This window comes from Anguilla rostrata, chromosome 3 (assembly GCF_018555375.3).
Source record: "Anguilla rostrata isolate EN2019 chromosome 3, ASM1855537v3, whole genome shotgun sequence".
In the NCBI taxonomy this organism is placed as follows: Eukaryota; Metazoa; Chordata; class Actinopteri; order Anguilliformes; family Anguillidae; genus Anguilla; species Anguilla rostrata.
The window spans coordinates 58,961,725-58,971,724 of NC_057935.1; the positions used below are offsets into that span (position 1 = coordinate 58,961,725).

The window sequence follows — 10,000 nt, forward strand, 5'->3', positions numbered from 1 at the left end:
TCTAGTTAAGACTATTCTATTCACTTTTGTACATTCACAACAATTGTAAAACACTAGCAAACAGGCGGGTCTACAAATTGTGAACTGCGCATGTCGCCTTTTCTTGGCTCGTTTTTATTTGCAAGAGGTGTGTGAATTAATTACAAAAGGACAAACAGAAACAGTTGTATTTCTATAAAGTGCTTCGGTCGTTTACTTATTTTAACCGCGATGCTGAAACAGCGACTTCAAAAGTTAGCTACAAGGTTACACTTTGTACGCACGATTGATACCCGTTTAGACGAGCTCAATCTTACTTATAGAAAGCGTATGGCGTGACGGGCCTTTGAATTATTTGACGTTCGAGTGTGTGAAAGATAACACTCGCATTCCCCCCGCATCAAGGTCGAACTGATTTATAGATTTAAAAAAGAAAATAAACAGATCATGACTGCGTGCAACAGAAAATGATTCCTGCAACCCCATCCAGTCCCTCAGCGCCCCCGCCCCAACCCTCCCTGTTCGGTGTTATATAACCGCAGTCCGATCGCATTCCACGAGCACACTCATTCAGGCAGGTCACCCTAGCAACGCGATGGCTCCCCCTCCGTTCTTTCTCATTGGCCCTTGCGTACGTAATATCCCCTGTGATTGGCCATTTCAGGCGCCGCTCAGCTCCGCGCAGCCATCAGGCTACGAGGGCGATCTGTCCTACTGACACACTTTTCCAGTTTCTCATTCAGCAAAGGGGGAGGCGCGTGGGAGGCGCCCTATAGGATGGACAATCTTTTCGTTCGGTTTTTTCTCTCTTCCGTTTTGCCGTTTTAAGGTGGAACTAAATGGAATCACGAAATGCCAAGCCACATTAAAGTGCAAAAGCACATTACATAAGTTTCGCATTGTTTTAAACAGAATACCACAACAATAAGTCACTCCGATTCAGTTAGTACGTTTAACACGCATGTAACATATCTCCCAGAATATAATGGGCCATACATTTTTTTTTTTTACAGCCTATGCATTAAAAGTGAAGAACACCACAATGGCAACCGCAAGTTACACTGCATTTTAATTTGCGGCAGCGTGTCAACGATTCGGTTACAGTTTGAAATGTCATCTACCGTTCCACCTCACGAGAAGAAAGGTAATACAATAAACACTAACTAGCATACGAGAGACGGCATGCCTACTCGTATGTCTAGAGACATTCCCATTAAAACATAAAGAACCCTGTGTTTTCAACACGCCAGTGCCCTTGTCCTAAGTTTGAGTTAATATATAGCCTACGTTATCACCATACAAAAGTACACCTTTACATTTGCAAAAGTCATCCACTTTGGCCTATATTGCCCACTATACATCAGGAAATTTTAAAGAAAGATCAATAAATGCAACCGATTTCACTTAAGAATAATTTCATTTGTATTCGTTGCTATGTCTTCTATCTTTCTTGAGTCAGACAATATCCCCAGCCAAATAACAATCAATAAATTACACTTATTCTTAACGTCAGAAACAATTACATAATATACGACAATGCAGAACAATGCTGCACTTTGCTATTCAAATATCCTTCACAACGTACGTAAGCAAATTCACTCCCAAATAGAATCACGCATCGAGGAAGTCCCTTACGTGTGAAATTTTCTGCCCCTAATGAAACGTGATCTTTTTGTGTGTGTGTGTGGGGGGTGTAAAATAGGGTGCACTTATTACCCGGAAACTCTTATATTTAGCATGTCCTGCTCTTCATTTTATATGACAAAACGACATGGCTGTTTTCTGCACTAAAGTAACACGCTGGTTTGAAAACCCGCAAAACCGTGACTAACAGAAACCGCAAATGGAACTGGGTTACACAACCACTGTGTGTAGTAATAAGCTTTGATCTGAACAGTGAACGTTAACACCTTTTTTTTGGTGTTTCCAAGTAGCCTACAGATTAGCATAAACTGGCCCCATCAAATTCTTAACAGTAAGAATCCTTGAAGAAACAGCATACATATCACAACTTAATCAATGCATGAAATAGCTAATCTCAACCAATAAAAAATTAGATATTCTTCTTATATATTATTTCCAACCACTGGTCTATTGTACACAAGGATGGGGTGGAGCACTGAGCACTGAGCACTAAGACTGTTTTTTTTTGTGGTTTAACTGAATTATTACATTACATTACAAAAACGGTTAAGATTCTCAGCCCTCTCACCCTTCAGAGACATTTTTTTAAAAAAGGAACAAAGAAAAAAAGCACAAATTTAAAAAAGGACCCTAAAAGTGCTCCTGCTCTTTTCTGTCCCGAAAAACGTAATCGGTAAAGCGCGTTTACCAGCCTTAGACGCCATTGGTCCTTGAACTGGTGCTCCTGCCGCGTCAGCCAATGAAACGCTTAGTCTATCAGTCAGTCAGTGTGTCAGTTGGTCAACCGGTTCACCCGGCAACCTTCCGTTCCCACAGTAACAAAGAAACGCAAAACCGCCAGGTGCTGAGAGGGCAGCCGCGCTTCCATCAGGCTTCGAGCAACAGGGGCTAACCTGTTAACTGGCCAAAGGTCCTGTTTGCACTGCATTCTGGGATTTCCCCCCCCTCCTCCCCACCACCTCCAATTTTCCCTTTCTTTTACGAAACGCAAACTGCCGATGTATATTTTAACCCATATTGCCTCGTGCCTGAGCACACAGCTTCCACACCGTGCTCGAGTACCTGTGTACGGTTGGCTGGCAACAGCAATTCCGCTGACCGCCTGGTTGGCCGGAGCCAACCCTCATGACCTTTGACCTCCGACCTCGACGGCGGGGCGACCCGCCGCCGGCATCATCACCACGACGCCTCCAGTCTATACGCTCAGACTGGGCGATAAAAAAGTTTGGCATTGAGCCTGGAAACTCCACGCTCTCTCTGTAACAGCCTGGGGGGCCTGAGGTTATTTTAGCATGGAACAGCCGTTCAACTTGAAATTCATGGCTACATAAGGGGAGGGCGCGGGGTCCGTCCACACCACACAGCCAGCGCCCAGGGGACTTAGCGGGGTCCAAAAATAGACACGCGCTCCACAGCTCAACGCACGCAAGGCCACCTTTCAACGGCCCGTCACTTTCAAACCCGCTCAAGGTATCGCGGCCTCCTCTCAACGTGGAGACATTCACGAGTTTCGCAATTCTGGCGTCCAGATTACACCCGCTGTGACTGACTGGTTGCCACGGAAAACATGTTTGTTTTCGTGTTCAAATTTCACGTTCAAGTTCAAATTTCGAACTCGGATTCCCTAGCAATTTGTAAAAAAAAAAAACACACTGATACAACACGTATTTGTCTTTTTCTGCATACCACAAGCAGTGCTATAGTCCTGACAAACTGACTGTGTGCAATCATATCCACTCAAAATGGACGGGAAGGATTGGGGCAATTTGAATATTTCCAAGAAAAAAATTCAAAAGATTTTTAAAAAATTGATTGATATCACATTGATATCTTCTGTTTGGGTGTACGGACCGATGGGCAGCGAGTCGGTCTCCAGACCCCTTGTGGCTTTTGGAAATCTGGGGCTCAGGATGTCCTGTTGAGAGGACAATGCACACTCCCTCCCACCCCCACTGTGACCCCCCCCCCCCCCCCAAAAAATAAACAGCCATACGCACTGTGACGCAGAAAATGGCCCCCGACCCACTCTGACACAGCCGCCCATCGCTCCATGGCAACGGTGCCCCAATAACCAAGGAGTTCGGCCCCTCGAAACGGAAACGCAGACCCGTGCTGCAGCACACTTGTCAGCCTGCTCAGCGGGGGGGGTTCTTCTTTGTGTAATTCACTTAGATGGAACCAGCCTGGCTTCATATATTCACTTGATTCATAAGGAATGTCAGCGAGACGGAGCTGTGACGTTTGTGACATCACGGTTCTCGGTCTGGGAATGGATGGCGGACGACGGCCAGGTCCAGCACCGTTGCTATCGCGCGACTTCGCGCCCTCGACGTTTCGAATTTTTCACCGTTAAGTCACTCCTGGATAAGAATCGGGATTATTCAGACCGCGAATGCCTGACGTGGAGGATTTGGTTATGTCAATGTCATAAGGACACACGCACGCACGCACGCGCACGCACACACACGAGCTTTAGTCCCCCTTTGACAGCTGGAAGCAGGGTGGAATAGAATGCTCAGCAGCAAGGCCAGTGGCCCCCAGCAAGGAAACGTATGGGGCCCAAATAACTGCCATTTTCCCCATTTAAGCAGTGAAAAAAAAAAAAATCACATCTCTGTTAGTTATGTCATTCCTGGTGGTACTGGAAATCTGTGATTAATTCTATACGAGCGTTAAGCCACTCACATTAACAAGGATGAACAGAATCCGTGCCTATAAAAGATACCATAATCCTCTTAACGCTTGAAAAAAAAGCCCAGACTGGAAGGTCCGTCTTTGCACGTTAATATTTCAGTATACCAGAAAAGTTTTTATTGAATGACACTCATTGCAAATAGAAAATGTTCGTGAGCTCTGATGCTTTGAGCTCTTTCGCTCAGGACTCCGCTGAAGTTCAAGTTGAAAATCCTCCAGCCGAACACACCGCGCTTGCCACCCGACCGCATGGGCTCGCACGTCCCCCGGCTGATGCTCCGCCTCCTCTCTCCTCCCCTCCCCTCCCCTCCCCAATCCCTCTCTCCTCCCCAAATGCTGTGTAATCCTGTGTGACATAACTGGGTCAATGGAACAGCCGCCTCTCTCTCGAGCGCTCACACAGCCGGCCATGCTGCGAGCCGACAACAACAACACGCAAAGCAACGCGCCCCCGAGCGCGCACCGCACATTAACACACTGACACACAAATCGGAGACCTAGCGCTCGACCGCTGCGGGAACGTTCACCGACCGAAAAATGTAACATTGCAAGCTACCTGTGCCCACTAATCGAATCATGTCATGAAATGCATTTTTTATTCATTTAAATAAAAAATATTAATGCAACACTCTTCACTCGTATTCAAATATGCGTGTGACAGTAACACAAATAGAAATACCAAAATGCATACTCTGAAATACATTATTATTATTAAAGCAAACGACTTCATTCTATGCAAATGTTTTCTTGCTGTCTGATGTCTATTTAACAATATGGACTGCGTAGTTTTGCCTCCAAATCGTGTCAGCAACGAAATGCATCCGCTTAAAACATGCATCCCTACTCACTTTGGAATTTCCCCCAATACTTTTAAACATGAATGAACACTGGTCGAATATGAATTCCATCCAGCACAAAAGGAAAACCAGCCACTGTCCAGGCAGGTGGTGAAACGCGCGAGAGCTAGCAAGTAAGTTAATCGCATTAGTAGCGCCGCTTGGTGCTGCAGGAAATGTCAAAACACAGCTAGCACTTCTATATCACGCAACGACACGGAATAAATGCACTCTTAGGATAATACAACAAAGCTAAAGTCTATGTAAAAGGCACTTAAAAGAAAAATAAGACGTGCGATAATTTAAAAATAAAAACTCACCTCTCATTTTGATTACTTATCGTCTTCGAATGGCACAACTCCGGCGCATGAAAGTGAAAAAATATTTAGCTAGCTATGAAGCTAGCTGTAAAGCTGGCTAAAATAAAACTTGTGATCTTAGCTCCAAACGAAAGCGATTAGCATTGCAAAAAAATATAACAAAAGGGAAAACAAGTCCTCATACGTTTCCTAAAACGCGCCCATAAGTGAAATACACAAGTATTCGTCTTTTCCCCTTTGGTTGCTAACTAGAAATATTTTCTCCAGTGCGAATATGCGACATGTGTTTACAGTCAGATCTCTCCACCTCTCTTTCCTTGCCTCTCCCTCTCTCTGTCTTTCGTTCTCTCTCCGTAGCTAGCTAACCTACTTTCGACGCGTGGACTCTCACATGATCTCGCTCCACGGGCCCGCCTCGTGCCCTGGGCTTCGGAGGCGCGCGCCCTGTCGCGCGCTTAAGGAGGACTTCAGGAATTACATGGCGTGAGAATGGCAATGTCCCGCAGTGACTTCGAGCGTTTTTGCTCGCGTTAAATTAAAATATACAATTTATTTATATATGATACTTTAAATAACATAATTATTACCAGTGCAGCACATACAGTGTCTTAACATTGTCATCCCCAGAGCTGTGTGTAAATCGTGACAACTCTCAAGGCTATGAAACGTAAACAACCAACTTATTTAAATTTGCTACGTTTAACGCCCGGAGACATTTTTAGACGCTGGGTCCTGGTCAACCTGAAATTCATAAGCATTGTTTTATGCTTGTAATTTCCATTTATTGACTTTAGATAAAACTGTCAACGTGCACCAAAAAGATGTCCAAGCAGTGCCAGAAACGTCTGTAATAAACGTTACAAACAGCAGTCGCGTGGTGGATGGCGGAAAAAAGAGGATGTTTATTATTCTCTTGTTTGTTGATATCCTACCTAGTTCCTTTCTTTTAAATAACTTGTGTTGAAATTCCAAAATAGGTAGAGGAGTTTGTTGTTTTACCTCGGCTTGCAGCCGTATCAGCCATTCACTGCGAGCCAGCTGTGCTTTCGAAAGGCGCACGGAACAAGCAGGCCACCAGGACGAAACTCCCGTTTGAAATTCAGCGAGTCTCCCCAGATATCAGCAAACAATTCAGAATTAAGGGGTGATGCGATTGCCTTTTCAAGAAATCATAGAAAATTATGAGCCTTCTGGGGGGGGGGGGGGGGGGGTTGGCCATGTAGACAAATTTGCAAATGCCTTGTAGCGTATGTATGTATGTATGTATGTATGGATTTGTGTATGTGAATGTATTATGTATGTATGTGTGTGTTTGGATGTATGCATGTATGTATGTGCATGTACGTGTGTACGTATGTATGCTTGTATGTCTGTATCTATGTATGAGTTTGTATGTATGTGTGTGTGCACATATGTCTGTATGTAGCCATGTCTTGCAAGTGAGGGGGTGGGGGGGGGGGGGTGAGCAGATGACGCATGATTGGCTGTGTGCTCTATTCTCGCACAGTCTGCTAAATAAACACAGTGAAAACTGAGAGAGAGAGAAAGAGAAAGAGAGAGCGCTAGGGCTGGTGAGAGAGAGAAACAGGGAGAGAGACAGAGGGAATGAAAGAATAAGAGAGAGAGAGAAATATTTTTTTTTTGAAGGAGAGAAAGAGAGCAAGAGAGAGAGAGGGACCTGTGTTTTGAAGTTGTTCCAGTGACCTTTGGTATGCACTTACTGTACGTCGCTTTGAATAAAAGCGCCTGCCAACTAAAATGTAATGTAAAGAGAGACATGCAAAGAGCAAGAGAGTGAGAGAAAGACAGCATGAGAGGGAGAGAGAGGGAGAGGAGAGGGAGAGAGAGAGAGAGAGAGGGGGAGAGGGAGGGAGGGGGGAGGTGATGCAATGCCCTCCTGGGGGCTTGGTTATGAAACAGGGAGAAGGGAGATTACAGTAAGTGGGTTAGTAGAGCAGCGCTGAGGCGGAGGCACTGTTACTCGCAGGCTCTCTTCTCTTTCACCCCCCCCTTTCCTCTCTTTCTTTCCCTTTGTTATTAACACAGCCATTTTCTACCCTCCCACCCCTTCCTCTTCCCTCTGCGCCTCAGACTGCTCTTCACAAGGCCTCCTCCCCTTCTTCAGTTTTCCCAATCGCTTCCTCTTCATGCTTTAGGTGCCTTTAGTGTATTTTTGTCACCCGTACCCCCCCCACCCCCACCGTGACCTACTGTACATTTTCCACTCCCAACCCCCTCCCTCTGCCGTCTCTTCTTCTCATGTTTCTCCTCTCCTCTCACCCTCAAACACCCCCCCCGACACACACCTGCCCCCCCCCCCCCCCCCCCCGAACCCCCCAACCCCATAACTGAAGCCGGAGGGAAGTTTAGAACTCCAGGAAAAGCACAAACACCCTCGAAGGACTGCCGCCTCGCACACGCGGCGCGCTGGCGTCCGTCGATGATGGCGGTGGCTGTGATTGCTCTGATCGCTGCGTCCGGCTGCCACGAACGTTTGCTTTCAAAGATATTAATTCGGACGCGCTTGTTATCGCAGAATGACGCACGAATGAGTAAAATAGCAGCTTTTTGTCCTGGACAAAACCCCCCAAAGCTGACGTCAAATATTTTAGCGGATCCGGCTAATGGTCTTATTTGTACTGTTCGTTTATATTTGTCCCTCCTTTTCCTGTCAGACGTTACACACACACACTCTCTCTCTCTCTCTCACACACACACACACACTCTGGTGTGCTTATTCACTCCCCCCCTCTTCTCCTTTTTTCCTTCTTCCTGCCCCGTCCGTTACCGCTTCACTCTTTTTCTTATCCTCCCCTCTTTCGCTCCCTCCCTGGCTCCCTCTCACTCACCGGTGACCCCATGACCCCAGGATCTTATATAACCGCATTGTTGCTAAATTAGGGAGAGGGAAAGAGGAAAGGGTGTGGGAGGGGCCCGGGGGGGGGGTGCCTGTGGGCTGCAGTGTATTATAGATGGAAATGTCCAGCGATTGGACGGGGGACGGGGGGCGGGGGGCAGGGGGGTGGGGTAGCAGGGGCTGAACAGGGGACGTGACGTTTGCTGATGTGCTGTAGGTTACCAGGGAAACAGGCGGTTACAGGAGGGAAGGGGGGGGGGAGACGCATCGTCCCTCTTTTACTCCAACATTTCGATATGAATGCAGCGCATTGTGCCACAAGCAATCATGTCCTTTTTGATCATTTATTTTTGTCATTACCTTGGTAATTTTTTACGCAATATTAGGCTTGTGGCTAGGGATACAAAATGTCATCTGCGAGCAGCCCGCCCAAACAGTAGAACAAAAAACATTATGAGCAGAAGGACTCTTGACTTGGAGGGGACGTTTACGTTGTACTGTAATCCACTTGTGTTTGCATTTGGTTTTTTGGGGGGCATGGGGGGCGGGGGGGTTGAGGTCTTCATGATCAACCTCACATAATGGACACATATCACCAGAATTTCAGGGGGGAGTTCAAACCTGAAACAAGTTTTTTTTTTTAGCTTGGAGGACTGAGGTGTCATGCTGACTAATACATACAGTTGTGTAGTTCTTGGCATTTTCATGCCAATGTGTGTGACATCACACGTAAACAATCCGGTTTTGTTAAGATCTGATCACCGCGCAACAGCAGTTTTATGTTTGCAAATACATCATCCCCCCCTTACAGACTTCTCTCTTGCAGAGGTCAAATGTCAAACATTACCTGGCTGAAAAAACACCGTGGCACCTGTACGGTAGTACCTGTAGTATTTTTTTTTTTCGGCAGATAGAAAAAATTGGGTCTTGGCTGCTGCGTCTGACTGCACCACGTGTCCCGGCTGCAGCGACGTGTCCCGTGTTCTAGAATGTATCCTGGAACTCTAGAACTCTGGGTGGAAACGGGTTGCATTGCATTACGTTACATGTGTTTGGCAGACGCTTTTATCCAAAGCGACGTAACGAAGTGCATTTCATGGTCATGGACAACTACAAAACACAGGTTCAATGAGCGTTGCTGCTGGGACATTGAACTCTGCCAAAACGAAGGATTCGAAATTGCGGTGCTGGTCTTCGGTCCTGAAAGTCCTGTTGTGTGGTCCTGTTTGTAGACGAAACAGGACTCAGTCCCCCCCCCACCCCCCCACCCTACGGCGGGTAAATCTCTGTGTTCCGTAGGGGAGGGAGCAATTACTTTTGGATCTTTACCTCTCCTTGCCATAATCCTCCCTCCCAGATCTCGCTGTCATCCAATTAATCGTCCTGTTGTCCGTGCTCAAGCAGTTCACTAATCCTTCTCCCCCGTCAACCCCCCCAAGGGTCCCTGCATTAACGATAACGATTCTGCCCCTGCCCCCCCCCACCCCGCGCCCCCGCACACGTGTCTGTCAGTGGGTCAGTGTGCCATCTCCCGGGTCTCCCCTTCCACGCGCTTCTCCTGAGCGCTCGCTAACGCCCGTCGATCGAGCGTCCGATAAGAGCCCTCAGACCAAGGCAGCTTCGTCCAGCGCGCGCTAGTGACACATCTTGTTTATTTTTTTGTTCTGCGC

General features: G+C 46.8%; 1 protein-coding gene across 1 annotated transcript in view; it reads right to left on the minus strand.

Annotated features, from left to right (window-relative positions):
• LOC135251373 (nuclear receptor ROR-beta-like) overlaps positions 1 to 5,870 on the minus strand; it is a 12,969-nt gene extending 7,099 nt beyond the window's left edge. Inside the window, exon 1 of the mRNA XM_064328753.1 lies at positions 5,474 to 5,870. Coding sequence (XP_064184823.1) covers positions 5,474 to 5,480 — 7 coding nt within the window. The 5' untranslated portion in view covers positions 5,481 to 5,870. The remainder of the gene's footprint in view (positions 1 to 5,473) is intronic.
• Between the last annotated feature and the right edge of the window lie 4,130 nt (positions 5,871 to 10,000).